The 27,327-nt window shown below is 49.3% G+C and overlaps 1 protein-coding gene across 1 annotated transcript in view; it reads right to left on the bottom strand.

Moving 5' to 3' along the window:
• Positions 1 to 27,327, bottom strand: part of LOC137428136 (uncharacterized) — a 95,456-nt gene that overhangs the window by 9,184 nt on the left and 58,945 nt on the right. Inside the window, exon 12 of the mRNA XM_078777469.1 lies at positions 25,991 to 26,164. Within this exon, the coding sequence (XP_078633595.1) occupies positions 25,991 to 26,164 (174 nt within the window). The remainder of the gene's footprint in view (positions 1 to 25,990; positions 26,165 to 27,327) is intronic.

Below are 27,327 nucleotides of genomic sequence, written 5' to 3'. Positions count from 1 at the left end.
CAAAGGGATGGGTTGATATTATTTTTAAATATTTTTTTTGTATACAGAATCGAGGCTCGTGAAACAGCTAACATTTATTTCACAAACAAATCAAACAGACAAACAAAATATATGAAAAGAGGGGGCGGTAGACAAGATGGGGAGAGAAGGGGAAGCACATAAAAACAACATTTGAGAGCAGGGATATCGGGAGATGTGTGGGAGGGAGAGGGCTTGGGGGGAGGAGGCGTGGGAAGGGGGGGGAGGGTGGGAGAAGTATCAAACACAAGGACACCAAGGACTTCCAGGACAGAAGTTGGTATTTCAAAAAAGTGGATTTGGGGTGAAATTAGCGGGGGTAGAAAAGATCAAGGTTTTGGATGGGGGAAGATAAGAGATGGTGGTGAACAGCTGTTTTAAAGACCTGGAGGGAGGAGTGGGATTGAAGAGAGTGAGGGAGTTTGTTCCAGAGGCGGGAGAAAAAAGGAAAGAAGGAGTGAAGGTGAGCAGAGAGTCTTGATTTTGGCAGTTTAACCATAAGAGGGTTGCAGGCAGATCTTATGCGACCTGTAGGAATATTTGGGGGACAGAGCCCAGAGAGAGCTGGGGGGGAAAGGCCGTAGAGGAGTCGGTAGAAGATGGAAAGACCACCAACCTGCCTGCGGTGAGTGAGTGAAAGGCCCTTGGAGTTAGCTTCATCGCGGGAGATTCCAATGATTCTGAACGCTTTGGTTTCAACAGCGTGAAGCCGGGCTAGGTGTGAGGCAGGAGCACCAGCCCAGAGGGGAGAGCAGTATTCCATTGAGCTGTGGATGAAAGCCTTGTATGTGGTGAGGAGCTCAGGTGTGCCAAGGAAGGACTTCGCACGACGGAGGATGCCCAGTCGGCGACTGGCTTTGGAGGCCAGATTTGAAATGTGGTTTTCCCAGGAAAGATCATGGCAGATACCCAAAAGCTTGAGTGACAGAACTTCTTGGAGAGGATTATTCAGAAAGTGGATGGGAGGGTTGTCCAATCGGTCTTTTCGGAGAGACATCGTAAGCATGTGAGATTTGTCAGGATTGAAAGACAAGTTCCACTTGTTTGCCCAGTCTGATTTTGTCCAGGTCTGCAGAGAGTGAGGAGCCTGCAGACTGCCGATCTGAGGGATGAGGAATGTAGCGACAGAGAGTAGAGTCATCAGCAAAGAGATAGAGAGGATTTTCAAGAGAGTCAGAGAGATCATTGATGAAGACCAGAAAAAGCACAGAGCCCAGAACACTGCCTTGGGGAACTCCAGCCTGAACAGGAGGAGGAGATGAGAGAAACCCATTCAGGGCCACATGTTGACTAGGACTAGAAAGGAAGTCTGCCAGCCATGCGTGGAGATTTCCATGGATACCAAAGGAGGAGAGTTTGGTGAGCAGAGCGGGGTGCCAGACCGTATCGAAGGCACGTGATATGTCAAGGGAGACAGCTCTAATTTCCTGTTTGGCATTGAGGACCTCCATCCATTGTTGAGAAAGCAGAAGCAGCATGTCCAGAGGAGAGTGACCAGGTCTGAAACCAAATTGATGATCAGAGATCAGGCCATTGGAGAAGAGGAAAGATTTCATATCCGAAGCAATGTTATATTTCATTGTTACGGTTCTATGCCGCCCTTCTTCCCCTTACCAAGGGGGGATTAATCCCCTTGTTCTTGCTGGGCTTGGCCGAACCGAGGCTTGATACGTCCCTTCCGGACAAACGCAGAGTAAGGTCTCGGGACCACTTCACGCTCGTACATAATTCCCTGCGCCGCCCTGGAAGCGAGGAAGCAAGCCTCGCACGAGCCACGTGCGGTTTGAGTACGCCGAGCGGATTGAGTACCACGTGGTCTGTGCAGTCTTAATTAGTGGAACCCGATTTGAGCGGTTCTACTCGTACCACGCTTTGCCAATGAAGAAACCACAGAAATGATCGAATGGAAGAAAGGAAGAACACAGGTTTAATTATTCCCACACATATGTACAATGATCGGGGATGCAGTGACACAGAGCAGCCTTAGTCAATCTTAACTTATCCCTTGGACTCGGGCCCGTCACACTCACACAGGGAATTGCAGATAGGTAGATGGTCAGCCAAGGCGTCGACGTGGTCGTCCAGAGACGGCCCCCGTCCGGGTCTCCACGGTCCCGGCACGTCCCGCGATGATGGCAGCAGGCAATGACAGGAATCTCGTAGCGCGTCTCCCGAACAAAGCAGATAACGAGGTGGAACGGCAAAGGGTGGGACTTTCAGCGCGGCTGGCTATTACACAGCCGTTTTCCTCACTCGCGCGACTTAAATGCACTGTATAGCGATCGGCCTAAAACTCAACCGAGCGTCACGTATTAATAGCGCGTCTTTTGGTTCATGCGCATCGGGCTTCGCCCGCGTATCTCGTACAGTTCTCGGACGCTCACAACTCCTCTTCCTCGATCCTCTGAGCTGGTTGGTCAGTGTGCGCGAGTTCTTTGCTCATCAAGTCTTTCGCTGAGAGTCCTCCGCTTCAGTCCTTTGCATCGAGTCCTATCAGGCAGCAGTCCTCTCGCGAGTCCTCCGCTTCAGTCCTCGTGCAAGTCCTCTGCTCATCAAGTGTTCCCGTGCTAGTCCTTCAAGCCGTCCTTCCGCACTAGTCCTTCAAGCCGTCCTCCCGCGCTAGTCCTTTGCGAGTCAGTCCCCCCGCGCTAGTCCTTTTGAGGGATTTGCGCAGTGGGTTTTATAGCTACGCCCCCCCCCCCCCCCCGAACCTTCTGGGACACTCTCGAACCTTCTCACCATGCCCTGTGATGCAACGCCGCTGCCACCACCTCTGAGCCCTGATTGGCGGCTCGTGCTTAACATCAGCGCTTCTGCCGCTCCGCCCTCGGCTGCGCGCCGGTCTCCTAGCCTGCCTCGTGTTAACTCGCCCAAAATGAACCAACGTTAGCGCAAAAGGGCATGAGGCTATGGACGTTGGATAGTCGGTGGCAGTAGGGCATATTCTCCTGACTCTACTTCAATGCAGAACTAACAATGGAAAGGAACTAAGCTTCCAAATACTAAGACATAACTATACTATCGCGAGGCTACATGTTGCTTGTGTGACTAACTATGAGGGGGAAATTTTACCCTTTATTAAACTCACTTTACAAACTCAAAACTGCAACAATATATATACATATATATATGGTATATATTGTTACAGACGCGGTTTTAGATGTTATTTTACCGAGCGGTTGGTATTACCGCGTCCGAACAGTTACTCCCCGATTAGAACCCGATTCCACCCGACTTTGACCAGATCGCACCACAGATATTCAATCGGGAAACCTCTAAAGCGACCAAAAGAGAATGAAAAGAGAAGAAGACAGAGTACGGAGGAAGAACAGATTTATTATACACACACAAGCAATGGATGGAAGAAGCAGTCACACAGCGAATCGTTAACTTACACTATTCATTTTACTTAACCCCAAGACAACGAGTAGGACAGACGACGTTCACACTTACACGGGGGATATTGCAGGCAGGTAGGGCTTGAGGTGGATTGCTGGAGAGGGAGGAGGGTCGGAGGCAGCAGCTCTCAATTCCTCGCGGTTTTTGGCGGGAAAACCCTTCGTCGCGTATCCGCTGCCGATGCTTTAGACGTCACGCGCTGGCTCGGGCACACCTGCTCCTCTCCTTCTGGTGGAGCCGTGTCCCTCCTTTCAGCGCGTCTCTCCAAAGCTGGTTTCCTTTCCGAGTACCTCTCCTCTTTGGCTTGGAGCGTTTCGCATCTCACCGCTCCTCTTGGTGTCGCCTCTTCGCTCATCTCCCAGGTCATCTTCCAGGTCATCTTCCAGGTCATCTGGTAAAGCAGTCCCTTACAGTCGCTTTTATAACTCGGGGCGGAATCAAGCCGCCGGCTGCGAGGGCACGCCTACCGGGTCGCTCACCGCGGTGCTGATTGGACATGCGACCCTCTGGCTCACTCCTCCCCTCTATGACGAGGTGGAGACACGCCTTTCTTCTCCGAGATTAGCACATGGGCAATGGCGGCTTGCGGGATTGAACACAACTCGCACCCTTTTTAAAGGAACTTTGGAGAGCGGAGATGTTTGGGGAAATTGCAAGGGCCTATGCTTATTTTGTTTGATACAATGCAAAGTCATTCTAGTGGGAAACACATATTTAGCCTACATAGAATAAGGAAATACACTATTTAAAAAGATATATCGTGACCTGCGTGTAAGTTTCATGGAATTAACTAGGAGGACGGCTGCGACCATTATTTACATTACCAGGGTGTTACCATACTTTTGTAACGTTCACATTGTAACGTTTTCACATTCGTTACACTTCCTCCAAAATTGTTACACTTCTCAAAAAACCGTTACACTTCTCAGAACCGTTACACTGCACCCTCCTTTCTTCAGGCCTGTGCTCGGGCCTACTAAACTTTAACTTAGTGTGACACGTAGGTGTAATTCCCTCTACAATTAACCTGACCCTGAGTGTGACAATCTTAAAACACCAATAAGTATGTCCCCCTATTGCATTGCACCCTGTCTAACAGACTCAAGCCCACAGCTAACCAAATTACGGAATTATTCTCAAACTATACATTTACGGTGGGGAGCATTATTTACAATGACGTGATTTCTTATTTACAACGCAACCCAGGACCTGTGTTTTTTTTTGTTTTTTTGTTTTAGGGAACAAGAAAAAGAAATTCCTGTGGGGAGGGAGGAGACAGCACGCATTGCATCGATGCACCAGTACCAATACCACCAAAGCACCCAAAAGCACCAAAAGCACCACAAGCACCACAAAGCACCAAAAGCACCACTCGGTGCGCAGTCACCATGGTTCTTAATAAACACAACAAAACAACTGGTGGTGGTCTTCACTTTCTCTGCTGGGCCGATGTTCTTCCCGACGTCTTCTGGCTTCATGCGGCCTATTTGGACATAATAAAAAGCACAACTTGTGTTCGTTTTTATTTAGGGCCTCAGGGGCCAACTAAGGGTGGTCCACCTGTTTGGCATAGGTGCCACCTTACCGAGGTCCGCAAGCAAGATTCCCTGGCCACTATGGCCGGTCTCCAACAGAGGTGCCCTGCCCCAGAACCTGGGGTCCATCAAGTGGTACTTGGCCGCAGAACAGCGGTCCATAAAGTGGTACATCAACGCAATGCATGCTGGTTCTGGGAAACTCGGGCGCACAATGGCCACCTCACGCATGCTCCCCTCGGCACCCAATGGCGCACAGGTCATGTGGGAGACAAAAGAAAGACAATTGAGCGAGGGGTAAGGTCACAAGGGTACACATCAATAAGGCAATGCAAGGCGAAATGCGTACGGAGGGCGAAGTGAGAAAGCTCGTCCCTACCGTATGTCACCCCCCTGTCACCTACACTACCCTTGCCCTTACCCCATATTTACAAAATCTACCCATTTACAAATTCGTCACTACTGTCACGTCTTCCCCATATTTCCTCTATACCAAATTCGTCACCACAATCCCTCGACTTCAAAATTTGCCATCACCACTCCGTCATCAATCCTCATAAGGAGGCAGAGATGGAACATCAAAGCACAATGTCATACCCACGTCATGATGCGTCTCACAATCCAAACATTTGCATCATAAAAAATAATCAAAACATGGCATGGTGTGGAGTACCTGTCACCTCAGGTGAGTGGATGCAGATGGTGTGAGGAGATCCTTCTTCCTAAATATCCTCTAAATGACTTTAACACACTTTACACGACCCGGGGTCTTTCCCTGCCAATCCATTGGCCAACTTACACTATGGGTTCTAAAAACCAATTCCCATTGACCAAACTGTGGTGCTTCTCAATTTGGGGTCTCACTCCCCCGATTCATCTCCCGGTGCCCTCGCACAATTTCTGGGCTGCGACGTGTAGCTCTCCCAGCAGGTCTACCCACCTGCACACCTCCACCACTGCAGTTGCCACCCGAGCTTACCTAGCTCCTCACCCTAACCTAACTAACTGGGGAAGGCCCTCTCCTGGCTCTGTCACCCCTTGGTGCCCTCTGGCACTGGGCTACCCGCGTCCGTTCTCCGGATCCTCGGGCCCCATCCACAACAACTACCGGCTCCCAGAGCCCACCTGCGGCCTCACCTGGCCGACATCCTCACAGTGGTGGAGTGCCCAAACCAACTACACACACTAACAGGCTACACGCCCAGCCATTTCCACAACACTAATGCACCCATCCAAAGACCATTCTTTCACTCGCACCACAGATGCCAATATCCAACCACAATTTACCTGTACCCTCTACCTAACACTTACACTACCCGCCCCGGGTATCCGTGATGGGGGTCCACTCTTCCCCCATTCACACCTTCGCACCATCCACTCCACTCCACAATTTCCACCATACTCACTCCACGACCATCCATTCCTATACTCCATACCATTTATCCCACTCCTGACACCAATTGTTACAGACGCGGTTTTAGATGTTATTTTACCGAGCGGTTGGTATTACCGCGTCCGAACAGTTACTCCCCGATTAGAACCCGATTCCACCCGACTTTGACCAGATCGCACCACAGATATTCAATCGGGAAACCTCTAAAGCGACCGAAAGAGAATGAAAAGAGAAGAAGACAGAGTACGGAGGAAGAACAGATTTATTATACACACACAAGCAATGGATGGAAGAAGCAGTCACACAGCGAATCGTTAACTTACACTATTCATTTTACTTAACCCCAAGACAACGAGTAGGACAGACGACGTTCACACTTACACGGGGGATATTGCAGGCAGGTAGGGCTTGAGGTGGATTGCTGGAGAGGGAGGAGGGTCGGAGGCAGCAGCTCTCAATTCCTCGCGGTTTTTGGCGGGAAAACCCTTCGTCGCGTATCCGCTGCCGATGCTTTAGACGTCACGCGCTGGCTCGGGCACACCTGCTCCTCTCCTTCTGGTGGAGCCGTCTCCCTCCTTTCAGCGCGTCTCTCCAAAGCTGGTTTCCTTTCCGAGTACCTCTCCTCTTTGGCTTGAAGCGTTTCGCATCTCACCGCTCCTCTTGGTGTCGCCTCTTCGCTCATCTCCCAGGTCATCTTCCAGGTCATCTTCCAGGTCATCTTCCAGGTCATCTGGTAAAGCAGTCCCTTACAGTCGCTTTTATAACTCGGGGCGGAATCAAGCCCCCGGCTGCGAGGGCACGCCTACCGGGTCGCTCAACGCGGTGCTGATTGGACATGCGACCCTCTGGCTCACTCCTCCCCTCTATGACGAGGTGGAGACACGCCTTTCTTCTCCGAGATTAGCACATGGGCAATGGCGGCTTGCGGGATTGAACACAACTCGCACCCTTTTTAAAGGAACTTTGGAGAGCGGAGATGTTTGGGGAAATTGCAAGGGCCTATGCTTATTTTGTTTGATACAATGCAAAGTCATTCTAGTGGGAAACACATATTTAGCCTACATAGAATAAGGAAATACACTATTTAAAAAGATATATCGTGACCTGCGTGTAAGTTTCATGGAATTAACTAGGAGGACGGCTGCGACCATTATTTACATTACCAGAGTGTTACCATACTTTTGTAACGTTCACATTGTAACGTTTTCACATTCGTTACACTTCCTCCAAAATTGTTACACTTCTCAAAAAACCGTTACACTTCTCAGAACCGTTACAATATATTGTTGCGGATCTCAGAGTACGGCGCTCCCGTTAGCAAGGGGGGGGGGGGGGGGGTTAATCCCCTTGTCTTGTTAAGCTGGCCGTCTCCGGTCCTGGAACTATCCCGCTCCTTTGCAGGATGAGATTGGCCAGGGTGATTGGTCAAAGGTTTCCCAAATACCTTCACCAATCTCTCCGCAAAGCAGGGAGTTGAGTCCCTGCTCGAACCACGGATGTGATGGTAATTGCCAAGCGGTTTAGCAATCCACGATCCGAGCCGTTAACAAAAGGACTAAACCCGATTTAAAGCGGTTGGCCAAATCGTGCCACAGGTACTCAATTGGGGACAGGACGCAAGCGATCGGATGAGAGGAACCAAAGAATAAGAATGGTGAAGGAAGAACAAATATGGTTTATTTACTACACTACAAGAGGAAACGAAAGAAGGGAATATACAAGAAGAAGGAAATAAAAGGACATAGGGCAAGCTTATCTAAACAGTCTTAACTTATCACGACCCCAGGACAAACAGACAGACTCACACGGAATGGTAGCTGGTAGGGGAGGAAGGTCCAGGCAGATGGTTCCAGGTGATGGGATCCGTCCAGGCTCTGGGTCCGCAGGCGTAGAATGGCAGGCAGCTTCGCGTATCGCTGGCGCGCGACCGGACCTTACATATGCGAGGGGTTGGAATCTCCGTATGTATAGCGTGCCGAACACTCTCAAAACCAACGGCAGTTCGGATCACACGATCGTCCCAAGCGATCCCCCGCGCAATGTTCTTATCATTCGCCGCCTCTGTGCTGTTCTCTCGAGTTTGCCGATCCTCTGCCGATCTTCTCTCCTCGCAACTGCTGATCTCCCCCGCATCTGCGTAAAAGGGCTTCGCGCTCGCGCTTTTATTACCAGCCTCGCATATCAAGCCGCGTCCGCTTCGCTCCGCCTACCGGTGAACACGCCTCGGCCCGGATTGGTCACGAGGGTTCATTGGTACCTCCCCTCGTGACGCGTTGATGGGGCCACGCCTATGTTCCTGGCCTCTCCTCCCTTTTTCTCCCACTCTGCCATGTGGCTAATGGCGGCTTGGGGCCAGCTTCAGCTCAAAGGCAGCGAACGCTGCTGGCAATGGCAGCTTGGGCTGAGCTTTAGCTCAAAGGCAGCAAATGCTGCTGGCAAAGGCGCGCCATACAATTTGGAGAGGGTAAAGCCGCAAAATGAATAGGATGGGAATTTGAGAAGGGGGCTAGGTTATTTGATTAATACAACGCAGATTCAACTGTTGGGAACAGATGCTTACCTGAAACACATACTAATGAAATAACTAAAGAAGAAGACTATGGTTTGCTACGTGTTGCTCGTGGCCTAACTAGGGTGCGACCTTTGACCTTTGCACCAAAAATGGGAATATTTACAGGGGATTATTTATAAGGGAATGTTACAGATATTTACAAAGTGGAGGGTTCTAAAAACCACAACACTGCACCCTCATTACCTCCAGGGCCGTCCCGGCCCGAAAGAACTTTAACTTAGTGTGACACTCAGGTGTGGTAATCTCTACTATTAACTTCACCCTGAGTGCAAAATTTCTAAAACAACTAAGTATGTCCGCCTGCTGCGTTGCATTCTATCTAACAGATTCACGCTCACAGGATAACTGAATCACGGAATTGTCTTCAAAACTACACATTGACGGTGGGGAGCATTATTTACAAAGACACTACTTGGTATTTACACGCGAACCCAGGACCTGTCTTTTGGGAAACAAAAAGAAGATGTTTTGATAAGAGGAAAGGCACACACTGCACTGCACCGATACCACCAGCACCAATAAGCACCAAAAGCACCAAGGTGCACAGTCGGCACCATCCAGTGCACAGTCATCACATTTCAATTATTATTAAAGGATGACGTCTTCTTCTTCTCTGCTGGGCCGATGGTTCTGGACGACTTCTTGCTTGCTGCCTAGTTGGTAATAATAAGAAGGCACAAAACGTGTCCATTTCTTTAATTATGGCCAGCAGGGGCCAACTAAGGTGGTCCACCTGCATGGCTTAGGTGCCACCTTTACCGTGGTCCGCAAGCAAGATCTCCCTGGCCACAATGGCCGGTCCCCAGCAGAGGTGCCAGGCCCCAAAACATGGGGTCCATGAATGTGGTGCTCGGCCACAGACCTGTGGTCCATATGGTGGTGCTTGGCCACAACAACGTGCGGTCCATAAGTGTGGTACCGGTCAATGCAGGCAGCAGCGAGGGTGCGGGCACACAACTGCGGGCACCTGCACACTTTCCCCTCAGCACACAAAGATCACGGTCCATGAGTGGGGAAGGAAGACAAAGCAGGGTTAGCGGGGTGCAAGGGCGCAAGGGTACACATCAACACAAGGTAATGCAGAGGTGAGGTGCGCAGGAGAGCGAGCGGAGAAAGCTCGTCCCTACCGTACGTCCCCCCTCTGTCACCTAATCTACCCTTGCCCTTACCCCATATTTACACAATTTACAAATCCGTCGCTAACGTCCTGTCTTCCCCATATCTCCCCTCTATATCAAATTCGTCATCAATCCCTCTATCAAATTTGCCATCAATCAATTTATCATCAATGCCTCCTAAGGAGGAAGAGATGGAACATCAGCACAATGTCACCCCACGTCATGATTTGTCTTACATCCAAACATTGCAAAAATCACATGGTGTGGAGTCTTATCACTTCAGTGAGTGGATGCATATGGTGCAAAGGGATTTTTAATCCTAACTATACTCTAAATGACATTAACACTTTTACACTACCTGGGGTCTTTCCCTGCAAAACCATTGGCCATCTTTTACTCTATGTGGTTCGAAGAACCAAACTCCCATTGACCAAACTGTGGTGCTCACCAATTTGGGGTATCACTCCCCCGATTCTTCACCTTGTGCCCTCGCACAATTTCCGGGCTGGGTCGTGTGGTGCTCCCAGGTGGTCCGCTCACCTGCACACCTCCGCCACTGTAGTTGTCTCCCGAGCTTACCTGCTCCTTACCCAAACCTACCTGGGGAAGGCCCTCTGGCGCTCTCACCCCCTACCGCCCTCTCTGGCGTCGGGCTACCCGGGTCCGTCCTCCGGATCCTCGGGCCCCATTGAACTCTACTGGCTCCCAGAGCCTACCTGCGGCCTCACCTGGCCGACATACTAACAGTGGCGGAGTGCCCATTTAATCTTTCTCACTAACGGGCCACACGCCCAGCCATTCCACTTTACTCATGCACCAATCACAACACTCCTTTACTACTACACGCACCACAGATGTCAATCTCCACCACAATTTACCTAACCAATGAGGACGTGGCAAGGTGTAATATGAGCGCCCAAAAGAATGACATCAATAAAATAAATGGGAAAATGGACATCCAGAGAGACGAAGCAAGGAGGCACATTTAAAAAATGGGTGATTAATTGGAAAACAAAATGGGTGGCCAATTGAGAGAAATGGGTGGCCAACTGAAAGAAATGGGGGACAAATCCACCCGGGAATTGGAAGAGGTGAAAAACGGGCTGGGGAGCAAAATGGACACCCGAAAAAACGAATTGAGAAAAATGATGGTGGTGTCGAAAAAGGAAATAAAAGAGGCAGGGGAGGACATAAGACGCAAGTTGAGCAAAGAGGTCGCATTGGTACGCGAGGAACACGTGGAAAGCGAGCTTGGGCAGAGTGCAGTCAAGTTGACGGGGGCTATAGAGATCGCGACACGGGGTGTGGAAAGGCCGACGGCCGCCAAATTGGAAAAGCAAATTTTAAGCGCGCCGGCGGTTGTCGAGGAAAAAGAAATAATCATAGTTGAAATTGGGGTTGAAGAGACGGCAGAGTTAGGAAATGTATCGTGGGAGGAAGAAATGGGATTTGCACAAAGTCTGGATTCGCATTGTGATGTCGTGCTTCCTAACAAAAATGGAAGTTTGCAGGTGCTGCCGTGGAAAAGGGTCCCGAAGGTGAGTAGGAGTGTATATGGCGCGAAAATGTTTGGCGCGAAAAGATTTTTGGTGCGCTTGGGATCGCGACGTAACCCGGGCGCTCGTGGAAGGTCCGTGTTGCGATGTGTGAGGGTGAATGGCACGCGTGTGCAAACGGCACCGAAGCGCGAGTGTATAACGGAGTGTAAGTGGGAAGAGTGTGTCGAAGATGAGTGGGAAACAGAGTGTGCGATGGCCGAGAGTGAGAGAGGATGCACACCAGAGCGTGTTGGAGAGCGTGTGCAGGAGTGCACACCAGAGCGTGTTGAGGAGAGTGTGCAAGGATGCACACCAGAGCGTGTTGGAGAGCGTGTGCAGGAGTGCACACCAGAGCATGTGATTGGGTGTGTACCAGAAGAGTGCACACCTGTGGTTGTTACTGAGTGTGTAACAAAGGAGTGTGCGTGGGGGTGTGCGATGGCCAAGTGTGTAATGGAGTGTGCGAGTGGTGTGAGTGCACCTGAGTGGTGTGCACCTGAGTGTGCAAGAGAAGAGAATGCACGAGCGAGTGCAGTAACGGAATGCATGGGGTGTATGGGAGGCGCTGGAGCGCCGCGTTGTGCGAGTGAGGAGTGGGTCGCGTGTGGGTGTGAGAATGCGACTCGGGCATCGATGCAGACTGGGGCAGCGTTTAGGGCGACGGATAGCCGACGCGAGCCCTCGGTGCGTGGTGCACTTTGTGTACTGCGGGGACCGGCGGGGATCGTTGCCGCGGCGGCGTGCATGATTAGTGCCAGGCCCTGCCCTGTATGGTCGGTGCCGCGCCTTGGCGGGAAAGGCGATCGGCACGGTTCGAGGGGGGGTAGGAGAGGTCGGAGCTTCGCCCCCTGGCGGGTGCGGTGCTCCGACCGTGGGAGGTTGGGCCATCGTGCCAGGGACTGAAAGGCTCCGCGCAGAGATGGCGCCTGGAACCTAGGCCCAACAAAACCTCCTCCCCTGAATCGAAAATGCCGGACGGACCCAACCAACAGTAGACCAACCACCCGCATGCATTGCTCGGCTTTTCGAAGCCGAGCTGTGAAAATGTATTTCCGCACTGAGAGGCTCATAGTGCAGTGGACGGATAGTAATGGCGTAGGCGAATGGTACCCTGCATGGGGGAGTGGTAGATCTACCATCCCTCACATTTTTTTGGGGGCACATGAGCAATAGATTATGGGGTGGCAGTGTAAACTAGCCGAGGGCGGGCTAGGATAATTGTTAGGGATTTAGAAATGACAGTAGGGACAAGATTTAAGTAGGGACATGGTACAGGTAGAGGGGACGTAGAGAGATTAGATGGATGATAATGACGAGGGTGTGCTTAGTGTAAGGGAAAACGGGGGAGCATGAGTATTAGGGGGAAAAGCAGCTAGTTAGATGATGCTGTGTGTGTGTGTAGTAGTGTGGAGAAATTCTTTGTGTGGATGAGCTTGAGCAAATGAGGAATTGAATGGGAATCACTGTGTGTATGGAGCTTGAGATCGAGGCACAAATGAGGCATTGGTTGGGGATAACCAGTGGTGGTGTATGAGTGGTGTATTGAGGACAAGTGGAATTGTGTTGAGTGAATTGACTTGCATGTGGTGCAAGTGGAGAAAAGGTGTAAGAGCACAAGAGGTGTGCAAGAGAGCTTGGTGTGTGTGAGAATATTTGGTGTGGAATGCATGGTGCGAAGGAGTGAATGGGGGAAATGGACCCCTTCACGAATACCCGGGGAGGGTAGTTTAAAGTTGGGTAGAGGGTTTAGGTAAATTGTTGGATATTGACACCTGTGGTGCAGGAAGTAGCAGGAAGTGCTTGGATGGGTGCATGAGTCTGTGGAATGGCTAGGCGTGTGGGCTTTGTTGGTGCGTATGGTTATTGGGGCACTCCGCCACTGTTAGTTTGTCGGCCAGGTGAGGCCGCAGGTAGGCTCTGGGAGCCACTCAGAGTAGTGTTCAGTGGGGCCCGAGGATCCAGGAGAAGGACCCGGGTAGCCCAATGCCAGCGAGGGCATCAGGGGGTGAGAGAGCCAGGAAGGGCCTTCCCCAGTTTAGGGTAGTCGCAAGGAGCAAGGTAAGCTCGGGTGGCGACTTCAGTGGCGGAGGTGCGCAGGTAGTTGGACCTGCTAGTGGAGCCACACGACCCAGCCCCGAAATTGTGCAAAGGCGCAGTAGTGAAAAATTGGGGAGTGAGACCCAAATTGGAAGGCACCACAGGGTGGGTCAATGGGAATTGGTTTTTCGAACCACATAGTTTAAAGATGCCAATTGGCAGGGTATGACCCTGGGTAGTGTAACCGAGTTAATGTTATTAGAGGATAGGTAGGATGAGAAATCTCTTCGCAACATCCACATCCACTCACCAAGGAGACGGAACTCCACACCAGGTTTTGTGAACGATTTGAGTGGGTAAAGACGCATCATGACGTGGAAGTGTGACATTGTGTGTAATTCCATCTCTTCCTTCTTTGGAGGGATTGGAAGATGAATTTGGTTTAGAGGGGGACATGGGAGAGAGGACGTAGAGATGAATTTGTAAAGTGTAAATACAGGGAGGGCTAAAGGTACTGCAGTGTAGCTGACATGGGGGGTTACGAACGGTTAGGGACGAGCTTGCTCTGCCCCCCCCCCTCCCGCGCCCCTCATGTTGCATTGCTCCTATTGATGTGTACCTTTGCGTCCTTTCCTTTGCTAACTGTGCATTGTCTCTCCTCCCCACCCATGGACCCATTTTGGAGGGGGAGTGTGCAGGAACACTGAACTGTGCAGTTGCACCTGGCTACACCTGTGCGGCACCCCTGCTGCATTTTGCTGCACCACAATGCACATTATGGACCACACGTTCTGTGGCCTTGCCTTTTTGCTGAACAGTCATTTGCTGCAAACTTACCTTGCACCTGCGGACCACTGGTTTTAAGTGGCGTCGATGTCACGCAGTCGGACCACATGAGATTGGCCCTGCTGGCAATAAAAATGGACACGGTTTGTACATTGTATTCTGGTGTGCCAGGAAAGAAGACCTTTAAGTTTTTTTATTATTGCACACCAAAGATGAAGCAGGAAGCAAGAAGATGCAGCCAAGCAGCAAATGTGATTTTTAAGTATGACATTTGAAATGTGAACTTTTTGTGAAATGTGAAATGTGTTTTGGTGCATTGGTGCATTGCTGTTTTTTCTCCCCTCCAAACTTCTTTCCAAAAAGAACAGGTCCTGGGTTATAGAAATGTAAGTAATTAGGTTTAGTGTTGTAAATAAGATGCTACCCACCGGCTTTATGTTTAGTTTCAAAACAATTCTGCAATTCGGTTAGCTGTGGGTGTGAGTCGGTTAGAGTTAGTTACACAACGCAGTAGGTGGGACATATCTAGTGTTGTAAAACTGTCACATACAGGGAGTTAGATTAAATGTTAGAGGGGAACCACATCTAAGTGTCACACTTAATTTAAAAACTAGTCCCAAACCTTTCTCAAAACCTGTCATTCTCACTTGTGTGGGTTCGACTCGGGGACGAGTCTGGCAAGGGAGGGGGGCAGTGCTGCGGTTTTGAGATTGGCACATTGAAGGCATTAAAGGTTAAAGGTTTGCCCCCCATAGTTAGTCACACAAGCAACATATAGGCCCATTTGTAGTATAGTTATGTCTTAGTATGTGTAAGAATAGGCCATTTCCCCTCTTAGTACCTGCGTTATGTAAAGACAGGAGAGTAGGCCCCATTCATTTTGCGTCCACCCTCCAATTCTACCTCTATGGGCGTAATCCATCCCGCGCCCCATTTGGCTGTCCCCTAGTCAAGCTAACACGAGGTAGGCCTAAAAAGGTGGGGGCGGCGTTGAGTTCGGGAGCGGCAGAGGCGAAGATGGTAAGAGCCACCAACCAATCAGAGCTCTAGCGGCATGGCGTGAGAGGGCGTGGTAAGGCGCGTCTGGTGAGTTTGAGAAGGTTCGCGGGGCGTGCCTATATAAGGCGCTGCGCAAAGCCCTCAAAAGGATTTGAAGGGTTTTTGCTTAAGGACTTGAAGGTCTTGATTGAGAAGGACTTGAAGGGTTTTTGCTTAAGGACTAGCGCGGGAACACTTGATTGAGAAGGACTGGCAGAGGATAAGTGCAGTGGCGAAAGGACTTGCAGAGGATACGCGCGTTGTTTGAGGACTTGCGCAGAGAGAGAAAAGAAGAGGTGTTGAACTGTACAAAGTACGCGGGCGCAGCCAGACGCGCCGGTAACGCATATAGCGCATTTCCAGCCACACGAGTAAGCGCGGCCATAGCCGCAAGTGAATAGCCGGCAGCCGCGCCAAAGTCCGCTCCCTACCATTCACCCTGCGATAACCCGCTCCGTTCAGACGACACGCAGCGAGCTCCTGCCTTCACCTACTTCCATCTCCAAGGGACGTGCCGGGGACCGGAGAGAGAGCTGCACGGAAGCCATCCCTGGACGCGCTGGTGAACATCAACCTGCTCATCAGCAACCCCCGTGTGAGTGTGTGTGAGACGGGCCTGTTTGTCCTGGGTATTAAGAATAAGACTGTATAATCTGCACTGTGTCTCTTCATCCTGTACTGTACATATGTGTAATAGTAATTAAACCATTTGTTCTTCCTTTCTTCCCAATTCGATCGTCTTTGTGATTTCGCCATTGACTAAGCGTGGTAAGAATAAGAACCGCTTGAATCAGGGTCTAGTAATTAATAATAGCGCGAATCACGTGTACGCAAACCGCTCGGCGTATCATCAACACACATGGTTCGTGCTGGGCTTATTTCCTCGCTTCCAGGGCAGCGTCAGTACTTAGGTAACAGCGAACTTGGTCCTGCAACCCTATTTAGCGCTGTCCGGAAGGGATGTAATAGGTCCTGGGTCGCGCCAGGTCAGTCAAGACAAGGGGACTAATCCCCCCTTGGTAAGGGGAGAAGGCCGGCGGCAGATCCGCAACAATATATATGTATATATGTCCTTACTTTTTCCACATGCAAATTTGCATTTATGTTTATTTAAATTACACAATGGACTACAAAATGTAAATGTTTCATGATATTTGTTATATTATATCACCTTTATCTGTCAATATTGTTTAAATGAAGATCAAATAGCTGTTTGTTGAAATATGTTGAAAAAGTCAAAACTTTACATGGGGTGTACTTACTTTTTCACGTGACTGTGTGTGTATATATATTACAACCTCATTACGTTGGAGAACCAGATTACAGATACCATTATTAGTAACTCCCAGCCGCAACCAGGTCGACTCCATATGATGAGTGGATACCAGAGATAACGTTACCGTGTGGCAGGCGGTGCTTATCGCTCCCAGCAAGGTGCAGCAGCAGCTGTATGGGACACCTTGCTGGCGGTTCTCCACTGATGATATGAAGGTCGCATAGTGACTGATATATATATATATATATATATATATATATATATATATATATATATATATATATATATATATATATATATATATATATATATATATATATATATATATATATATATATATATATATATATATATATATATATATATATATATATATATATATATATATATATATATATATATATATATATATTGTAACGAATTTGAGAAGTGTAACGGTTTTGAGAAGGGTAACGGTTTTGAGAAGTGTAACAATTTTGGAGAAAGTGTAACGAATGTGAAAAGTATGGTTTTGTTGTGTGTAACACCCTCGTAATGTAAATAATGGTCGCAGCCGTCCTCCTAGTTAATTCCATGAAACTTACACACAGGCCACGATATATCTTTTTAAATAGTTTATTTCCTTATTCCATGTAGGCTAAATATGTGTTTCCCACTAGATTGACTCTGCATTGTATCAAACGAAATAAGCGTAGGCCCCCTTCAATTTCCCCAATCATCTCCGCTCCCCAAAGTTCCTTTCAAAAGCGGTGCGAGTGGTGTTCAATCCCGCAAGCCGCCATTGCCCATGTGCTCATCTCGGAGAAGAGGGGGGTAGGAGCCGCCAACTCACAGGCGTGGCACGTCGTCATGATCAAAGGAGGAATCGGACAGCCCTAACAGCCAACCAGCACCGCGGTTAGCGACCCGGTAGGCGTGCCCTCGCAGCCGGCGGCTTGATTCCGCCCCGAGTAATAAAAGCGACTGGAAGGGACTGCTTCGGGAGATGAGAGAAGAGATGAGATGGGAGATGACACCGGAGATGACATGAGCTGTGAGCTGTGAGCTGTGAGCTGTGAGATGAGAGACGCTCCAAACCGAAAAGGAGAGATACTTGGAGAGGAAACCAGCTTTGGAGAGACGCGCTGAGAGGAGGGAGATGGCTCCACCAGAAGGAGAGGAGCAGGTGTGACCGAGCCAGCGCGTGACGTCTACAGCATCAGCAGCGTCGACGCGACCGAGGGTTTTCCCGCCAAAAACGCTAAGAATTGGGAGCTGCTACCTCCAGCCCTGCCGGTTGCAGGGACCTGACCCTGCCTCCCTCTCCAGCAACCCACCTCCGCCATTCCAGCCTGCAATTTCCCCCATGTAAGTGTGAACGTCGTCTGTCTTGAATGTTGTCCTGGGGTTAAGTAAATTGAATAGTATAAGTTAACGATTCACTGTGTGACTGCTTCTTCCATCCATTGCTTGTGTGTGTATAATAAATCTGTTCTTCCTCCGTACTCTGTCTTCTTCTCTTTTCCTTCTCTTTCGGTCGCTTTAGAGGTTTCCCGATTGAATATCTGTGGTGCGATCTGGTCAACGTCGGGTGGAATCGGGCCAATTGGGGATCCTGTAACGGTCGCGGTTGGACCATCCGCTCGGCCCATCATAACATCTAAACCGCGATCCGTAACAATTGGTAGTCAGGAGTTGGGATTCGAACCTGGGACTAAATTTATTTAGCTCAAATTTTGGACACCAATTGTACTATTGGCCGTAACAATTGGTGTCTGGGAGTGAGATACGGACCCGAAGCGCGCTTAACGCGCTCAAAATTACAAGCTGCCGAAATTTGTTTTTTTTAAAGAAAAACCCGAATTTTGAGATCGCGCCATGGACAATCAAGGCGATCGGATGTCGGTGGGGGAGATAGACGGGTTAGGGGTAACCCAGGACTTAGGGGAAGAAAGGGAGGCGGAGAGCAATGGCAATGTGGTTGAGGGAGTATCAGGCGCACAAAATGGCGCCCTCGCGCACGAGGTTACGGGCGCGCAAAATGGCGCCTCGCACATGGCCACGACGCCCGCGACCGTAGCAGCGCCGCTGGTGGATTCGAACCTTTTTTTCCTGCAAATGAGGGCCCTTATGGGACAAATGGGAGACCAAATTGGAGGTTTTAAAAACAGTATAGAGGCTCAGGGTGAGCGATTGGAGGGCCAAATGGGGGTAATGAGGGACGAAGCGAGGGGTACCGGTGAGGGGTTAGACAAGAAATTTGGGAAGTTAGACAAAAATTTTGAAGGGTTAGACAACGGGATAAAAGAGGTGAAAAATGGGTTAATGGGGTTAGAAAATAGGATGGAGGACAAATTGCGGGAAATAGGGGAACAATCTGCCAGGGAAATCAAACGAATGGGGAACCAGATAGAGGAGGTGCAAATCGGGTTAGAAAGTAAACTGGATGCTCAGAGGGATGAATTGGGACAGATGAGGGTGGCATCTACAAAAGAGATGGAGGAGATACGACGAGGTGTAAGTGAGGAGGTTTCGGGGCTACGCGAGGAGGTAAAGCGAGGTGAGAAGCGTATGGAGAAAGAGGTGAGAAATAATACGGCTAGGTTACAGGGGGGAATAGAAGATCTGACGGAGGGAGTAGAACAGCTGACAGTAGGACAAAGGGAATTAGCGGACCAAGTGGAAAAGAACACTGCAGTACTCGGAGGGTTAAAGACGACACAAAAAGAAATTAAAAACGAATTAATAGCGACGCAGAGGCAATGTCAGATGGTACGTGAGGGACTGACAATGAGGGTGGACGAGGTGACAGAGATAATGGAGACAAAGGACCGGCAGGTGAGGATGCACATAGAGACGGTCACGGTAGCCTTAGAGGACGAACTTGAGGAGACGCACCGGGAAATAAAAGAGGTGAAGCAAAAATTAGAGGAAGTGGAAGAAGAGGTGAGTGAAATTAAGAAGAGACGGAGGGAAACTAAGAGGGAGATAAAGGAGGAAGTAATGGAATATGTACAAGGTCGGTGCTCAACTCATGATGTGCTGCTCACTAACCAAATAAAAAGTTTGCAGGTGGCAAAAGAGGTGCGGAGACGAGGTGCCAAGGTGAGTGGCGAAATATTCGGCAATGTATATGATGTGAGGAAAGCTTCAGTCGGCTTGGGGGTTGATTTAGACCCGGGTGTTCGTGAGAGGCCGTTGGTGAAGTGTGTGACAGGTCAGGTGTGCGAAAAAAGAGGTGTGCGAGAATGTCCGACCATGGGGTGTGTGAGGAAAAAGTGCGCGCCGACCAGTGAGTGTGCTGTCGAGAGTGAGTCGGTCATAGCGCGTGTGCGAGGGAGCACATGGAAGCGCGGTGTGGTAAGTGTTACGGAGGAAGTAACGAAAAAGTGTGCGCAAGAGTGTGCGCGGGAAAGGTGTGTAACGGACAGGTGCATGGGGAAAGAGTGCGCTGTCGAGAGTAAGGGTGAGTGCGCGACCGAGAGTGGAGGTGAGAGTAGTGAGAGTGACACGGAGCGTGAGTTGGTTGTGACAGGTGAGCGAGGATGTACACCTGGAATGGAAGGATGCACACCTGGAATGGTAGAGCGTGTGTGGGAATGCACACTTGAGTTGGTCGTGAGGCACGTGGTTGGGTGTGCGAGTGAGAGCACACCTGTAATTGTCACAGAGGGGGTGACCGAGGAAGGGGCGCGAGGAGGTGTGTTGGTGAGGTGTGCGAGTGACGAATGTGTGTCAAGGTGTTCGGTAGTCAGGTGTGTGACCAAGTCTGTGAGTGGAACGAGTGTACCTGGGTGTGTAAGGAAAGGTACGAGGAGCATGGGAACAGCTGTAGGTATGAGCAAGAAAGGGGTAGCGTATGCGTGTAAGCATCCAGGTGAGGCATCGACGGTAACCGGGTTAGCGGTTAGAGCGACTTTTAGCTGAATCGGGCCCTCGGTGCGTGCCGGGCTTCGCGTGCCGCGAGAACCAGCGGGGATCCGAGCCACGGCAGTTTCGAAAGGACCGCCGTACGCGATCCACGCTGTGCCTCGCTTGGAACGGCCGCGTCCGGGCTCCACTAGGCGGAGCGGGCAGCCCGATAGGAAGGGTCGTCATGGCGACCACTTTTTATTGAGACGTTCCGGCAGGTCGAGATCGGGAAATTGGATGGCTACGCGCCGAGGTGGTGCGTGGGATCTCGGCACGGGTAAGCCCCCGTCCCTGCACCGAGTGCCGGACGCATCCAGCCGCCGGCACCAAAGAACCCGCGTTCATTGCTCGGCTGTACGAAGCCGAGCTTTAGAAGGGAACTGGCGCACCGAGAGGACCTAATAAGTAGACGGGTGATGAGGATAGTGTTTTGGCCCCGAAATTAGAAAAAAAAGCAAAATTTGATGATTGGTACGGTGATTGGCAGTAAATGACAAATTTTTGATTGGTTGGAATTTGGACGAGCAAAATTGAAAGTGGGACCTCCCCGATGTGGTGGGATGGGCAGTCCACCATCCCCCCACAGAAGGGGGGGCAAAGGAGCACTCGTTTATGGGGTTGATGGCAGTGAAAACTAGCCCGGGTGGGTTAGGATATTGTGTGTAGGGATCTAGCGAAGATGACATTAGGTAACGTTAAGATTAGTTAGTGACAAGGATACCTGTAGTGGGGACGCAGGTAGATTAGTATGGATGATAATGACGTGGGAGCGCAATAGTTTAAAGGGGCGACTGGGAAGCGCAAGTTTCAGAGGGGAGTAGTTAGATGAGATGATGCCGTGTGTTTGAGGATTGAACAGGTGTGATTGCACAGGTGTGCAACTGAACAGGTGAATGGAGCAGTGTATGAGGGAGTAGTGGTGATTGCGTGTTGTGCTGACCAAATGGTCCAGGAAGAGGAGGAGGGTGCAGGTGGCACCAGGTATGATTGCACAGGTGTGCAACGACAGGTGAATGGAGGACAGGTGTATGGAATAAATGGTATGGAGTATTGGAATGGATGGTCGTGGAGTGAGTATGGTGGAAATTGTGGAGTGGAGTGGATGGTGCGAAGGTGTGAATGGGGGAAGAGTGGACCCCCATCACGGATACCCGGGGCGGGTAGTGTAAGTGTTAGGTAGAGGGTATAGGTAAATTGTGGTTGGATATTGGCATCTGTGGTGCGGGTGAAAGAATGGTCTTTGGATGGGTGCATTAGTGTTGTGGAAATGGCTGGGCGTGTAGCCTGTTAGTGTGTGTAGTTGGGTTGGGCACTCCACCACTGTGAGGATGTCGGCCAGGTGAGGCCGCAGGTGGGCTCTGGGAGCCGGTAGTTGTGGATGGGGCCCGAGGATCCGGAGGACGGACCCGGGTAGCCCAGTGCCAGAGGGCACCAAGGGGTGACAGAGCCAGGAGGGGCCTTCCCAAATTAGATAGGTTAGGGTGAGGAGCTAGGTAAGCTCGGGTGGCAACTGCAGTGGTGGAGGTGTGCAGGTGGGTAGACCTGCTGGGAGAGCTACACGTCACAGCCCAGAAATTGTGCAAGGGCACCGGGAGATGAATCGGGGGAGTGAGACCCCAAATTGAGAAGCACCACAGTTTGGTCAATGGGAATTGGTTTTTAGAACCCATAGTGTAAGTTGGCCAATGGATTGGCAGGGAGAGACCCCGGGTAGTGTAAAGTGTGTTAAAATCATTTAGAAAGTAGTTAGGATGAAGTCTCCTCGCACCATCTGCATCCACTCACCTGAGGTGACAGGTACTCCACACCATGCCATGTTTTGATTATTTTTTATGATGCAAATGTTTGGATTGTGAGACGCATCATGACGTGGGTGTGACATTGTGCTTGATGTTCCATCTCTTCCTCCTTATGAGGATTGATGACGAATTGGGTGATGGCAAATTTTGGATAGTGGGATTGTGGAGACGAATTTGGTAGGGGAAATAAGGGGAAGACGTGACAGTAGCGACGGATTTGTAAAGGTGTAAATTGTTGTAAATATGGGGTAAGGGCAAGGGTAGTGTAGGTGACAGGGGGGGTGACGTACGGTAGGGACGAGTTTTTCTCACTTCGCTCTCCGTACGCACTTCACCCTGCATTGCCTTTATTGACGTGTACCCTTGTGACCTTACCCCTCGCTCATTTGCCTTCCCCCCTTTTGTCTCCCACTTGAGGACCTGTGCGCCATTGGGTGCCGAGGGGAGCGTGCGTGAGATGGCCATTGTGCGCACGAGATTCCCAGAACCAGCATGCATTGCGTTGATGTACCACTTTATGGACCGCTGTTCTGCGGCCAAGTACCACTTGATGGACCCCAGGTTCTGGGGCAGGGCACCTCTGTTGGAGACCGGCCATAGTGGCCAGGGAATCTTGCTTGCGGACCTCGGTAAGGCGGCACCTATGCCAAACAGGTGGACCACCCTTAGTTGGCCCCTGAGGCCCTAAATAAAAATGAACACAAGTTGTGCTTTTTTATTATTTCCAAGTAGGCCGCATGAAGCCAGAAGACGTCGGGAAGAGCATCGGCCCAGCAGAGAAAGAGAAGACCACCACCAGTTGTTTTGTTGTGTTTATTATGAACCATGGTGACTGTGCACCGAGTGGTGCTTTTGGTGCTTTGTGGTGCTTTTGGTGCTTTTGGGTGCTTTGGTGGTATTGGTACTGGTGCATCGATGCAATGCGTGCTGTCTCCTCCCTCCCAACAGGAATTTCTTTTTTCTTGTTCCCTAAAAAGAAAAAAGAAAAAAAACACAGGTCCTGGGTTGCGTTGTAAATAAGAAATAACGTCACTGTAAATAATGCTCCCCACCGTAAATGTATAGTTTGAGAATAATTCCGTAATTCGGTTAGCTGTGGGCTTGAGTCTGTTAGACAGGGTGCAATGCAATAGGGGGACATACTTATTTGTGTTTTAAGATTGTCACACTCAGGTTAAAAGTAGAGGGAATTACACCTACGTGTCACACTAAGTTAAAGTTTTGTAGGCCCGAGTACGGGCCTGAAGAAAGGAGGGTGCAGTGTAACGAATTTGAGAAGTGTAACGGTTTTGAGAAGGGTAACGGTTTTGAGAAGTGTAACAATTTTGGAGAAAGTGTAACGAATGTGAAAAGTATGGTTTTGTTGTGTGTAACACCCTCGTAATGTAAATAATGGTCGCAGCCGTCCTCCTAGTTAATTCCATGAAACTTACACACAGGCCACGATATATCTTTTTAAATAGTTTATTTCCTTATTCCATGTAGGCTAAATATGTGTTTCCCACTAGATTGACTCTGCATTGTATCAAACGAAATAAGCGTAGGCCCCCTTCAATTTCCCCAATCATCTCCGCTCCCCAAAGTTCCTTTCAAAAGCGGTGCGAGTGGTGTTCAATCCCGCAAGCCGCCATTGCCCATGTGCTCATCTCGGAGAAGAGGGGGGTAGGAGCCGCCAACTCACAGGCGTGGCACGTCGTCATGATCAAAGGAGGAATCGGACAGCCCTAACAGCCAACCAGCACCGCGGTTAGCGACCCGGTAGGCGTGCCCCCGCAGCCAGCGGCTTGATTCCGCCCCGAGTAATAAAAGCGACTGGAAGGGACTGCTTCGGGAGATGAGAGAAGAGATGAGATGGGAGATGACACCGGAGATGACATGAGCTGTGAGCTGTGAGCTGTGAGCTGTGAGATGAGAGACGCTCCAAACCGAAAAGGAGAGATACTTGGAGAGGAAACCAGCTTTGGAGAGACGCGCTGAGAGGAGGGAGACGGCTCCACCAGAAGGAGAGGAGCAGGTGTGACCGAGCCAGCGCGTGACGTCTACAGCATCAGCAGCGTTGACGCGACCGAGGGTTTTCCCGCCAAAAACGCGAAGAATTGGGAGCTGCTACCTCCAGCCCTGCCGGTTGCAGGGACCTGACCCTGCCTCCCTCTCCAGCAACCCACCTCCGCCATTCCAGCCTGCAATTTCCCCTGTGTAAGTGTGAACGTCTTCTGTCTTGAATGTTGTCCTGGGGTTAAGTAAATTGAATAGTATAAGTTACCGATTCACTGTGTGACTGCTTCTTCCATCCATTGCTTGTGTGTGTATAATAAATCTGTTCTTCCTCCGTACTCTGTCTTCTTCTCTTTTCCTTCTCTTTCGGTCGCTTTAGAGGTTTCCCGATTGAATATCTGTGGTGCGATCTGGTCAACGTCGGGTGGAATCGGGCCAATTGGGGATCCTGTAACAGTCGCGGTTGGACCATCCGCTCGGCCCATCATAACATCTAAACCGCGATCCGTAACTATATATATATATATATATATATATATATATATATATATATATATATATATATATATATATATATATATATATATTTATACATACACACTACTGGTCAAAATTATTAGAACTCCTCAATTTTTCCAGTTTCTATTGAAATTTACGCAGTTTAATGTCTCAATGTACTCTGAAATTAAGCATAGAACAAATAAACAATTGAAGATAAAAAGGAATCATGGATTCATTTTGTTTAACAAAATTTAATTTAAAATTTTGACTCGGCAAAGTAGCCACCTTTTGTAGTAGCCTCCCTGCCTCCCTGGCTCAGCCGCTGTACCAGTAACACGGGCAATGTCAATTGCATTCAAAATATATAAAAACAAGACCCAGTCACGTCTCTCACCCGTAATTGGAGGGAATAACCAATCAGCCGTCACCTAATAAATTACCACAGGTGGTTCGGATTATCAAATAAATTAAGTCCAATGCCTGCAGCTGTGGAGAAACCTGCTTTCTACTTCTGGCTTTTAGTTGCAGTCTGTGAAATAATGTGTTACCTGCTGCACTGCTCCCCCACAGTCTCGGTCAACTAACCTTTTTTCTTCGCAATGTCAGCCCATCCCTTGGGAAAGGAATCAATCCATAAACACATTTCTGTTTCACTGGCGTTCATCAGCATGGAGAGTACTCTCCCAAAAGTTAAGCTGGCAAGCTTACGTCCAGTGAAAAGGTACTATTTGGCATTTAATTTGACTGGTGGACCAACAAGAACAAGGCATAATGAACGACTGAAGGTGACAGGAACTTGCAATTTGGTAACGCTTGCAGCGATAACTCAGACTCCTCACACAAGTTCCCGTAGGATTTTTAATGCCCACCACCAACCAGTGATAGCAAATGGATTATCCAGCTAAACAACCATCCAATGGGTGGTGCACATTGTAATGTATTACCTTACATTTAAAAAACACTAGAATGACAGTTTTATAGCTCGGTTGAGATTCAAACTCCAGCGAGATATCTCAATGATGAATATGCATACCTCGAGGATATCTGGCCAGCCATAGGATACTAAAGAACATGAAAATATTAATTTTACATACGTGCAGATCTGTCGAATCCTTGCACATCACTTGGCACAATTCCTGAACCTCTTGCTCAAATGTCATAATAAAAGACTCAATGTCAGCCTCCAGCATCACCACACGTTCTCGCAGCTCATTTTCAGACTGCATCAGCTTTGCGAAGCAATCTGCATTACATGCCATCACTTTAACCTAAGTGAAGAATTCCAAAATTGGAAATGTGTCAGATGAGAGGAACACTTTACTTGCACCACACTCATTTTTCAATGAATGAATGAATAAATCAAACAAACAAAATCTAAAAATCATTTGAACACTGGAGACAACACTTCGGAGATTGATTTTGCTTTAACCTTAGAAACAACACACAGCACATATGACGCTTATATGATGGAACACAGATGATGCTATTATCTTTGGCAGAGCATAATCAGCAGTACTGTAACAAAAAAATAACAAGTGGTCACAACCACGATTTTATGCCTTGTGATGGTTTCTCTGTTTTGTTTGTTTGTTGGCCACATGTTTGTCACCGTCTGTAACCTCATTGAACTCCTTCTCAACTTCTTCTTCATCCCCATTCCATTGCAATTCTCTGTACCACCCTTATTTCCATCTCCTCTATCGCTGACATTCATTCTTCTCAAAAAGTCCCGCAAAAACTCGTCACTATATAAATCATTCTCAGCTCATTCCTCATGACATTCAGTAAAAACATATATTCTTCTTTTCTCTCACCTGACATTTTCTGCCCCTCCTGCACCCTGACACTGTCAACTCAAGTCTTGTAAATGACAACTTAACATGTTTCATAGTCCTATACTATCATTTCCAATTGTCTTTTCCTATACTGCTTCCTCTTCCCAATTATTGTGTGCAATTCCTCGATTGCTCGCAAACACACGGCCCCATCTCCCATCACAATCGTGCAGTGCTTGTTTTCTTCGTGTCTTTCATTACCATCACGTAAATCCCAGTCGCGATGTCATTCTTCATCATGCTGACCACATAATCCTGCAAAAGACGTTTTGTATCCTTGATTGATCCTGTGGTACCAGGATGATGCTGGAGGATCCGGGTGATCCTGCGGGGTCAGGGTGATGAACGCCCTCCTGTCAGCACCCTTCCCTACATCTCCTTCATGTCTGTGTCCCCTCGTATCCATCCTTGCTCTGTGCCCACCTACACCATGCCTTCCCTCTCTTGTCGTGTCTCAACCCTCCAAGCCCTCAGGAGTACTTTTAGCTGTGCTTTCCTTTCTTCAACCACATCTTGTTTGCCAACGTGCTGTACTGTCCTCCTATAGCAGTGACATCTCAATTTACCTACCAGAGAGTTCATAGCACACCTTACCC

This window comes from Myxine glutinosa, chromosome 5 (assembly GCF_964187855.1).
Source record: "Myxine glutinosa chromosome 5, kmMyxGlut1.1, whole genome shotgun sequence".
In the NCBI taxonomy this organism is placed as follows: Eukaryota; Metazoa; Chordata; class Myxini; order Myxiniformes; family Myxinidae; genus Myxine; species Myxine glutinosa.
This window is presented reverse-complemented; position numbering and strand designations above follow the sequence as displayed.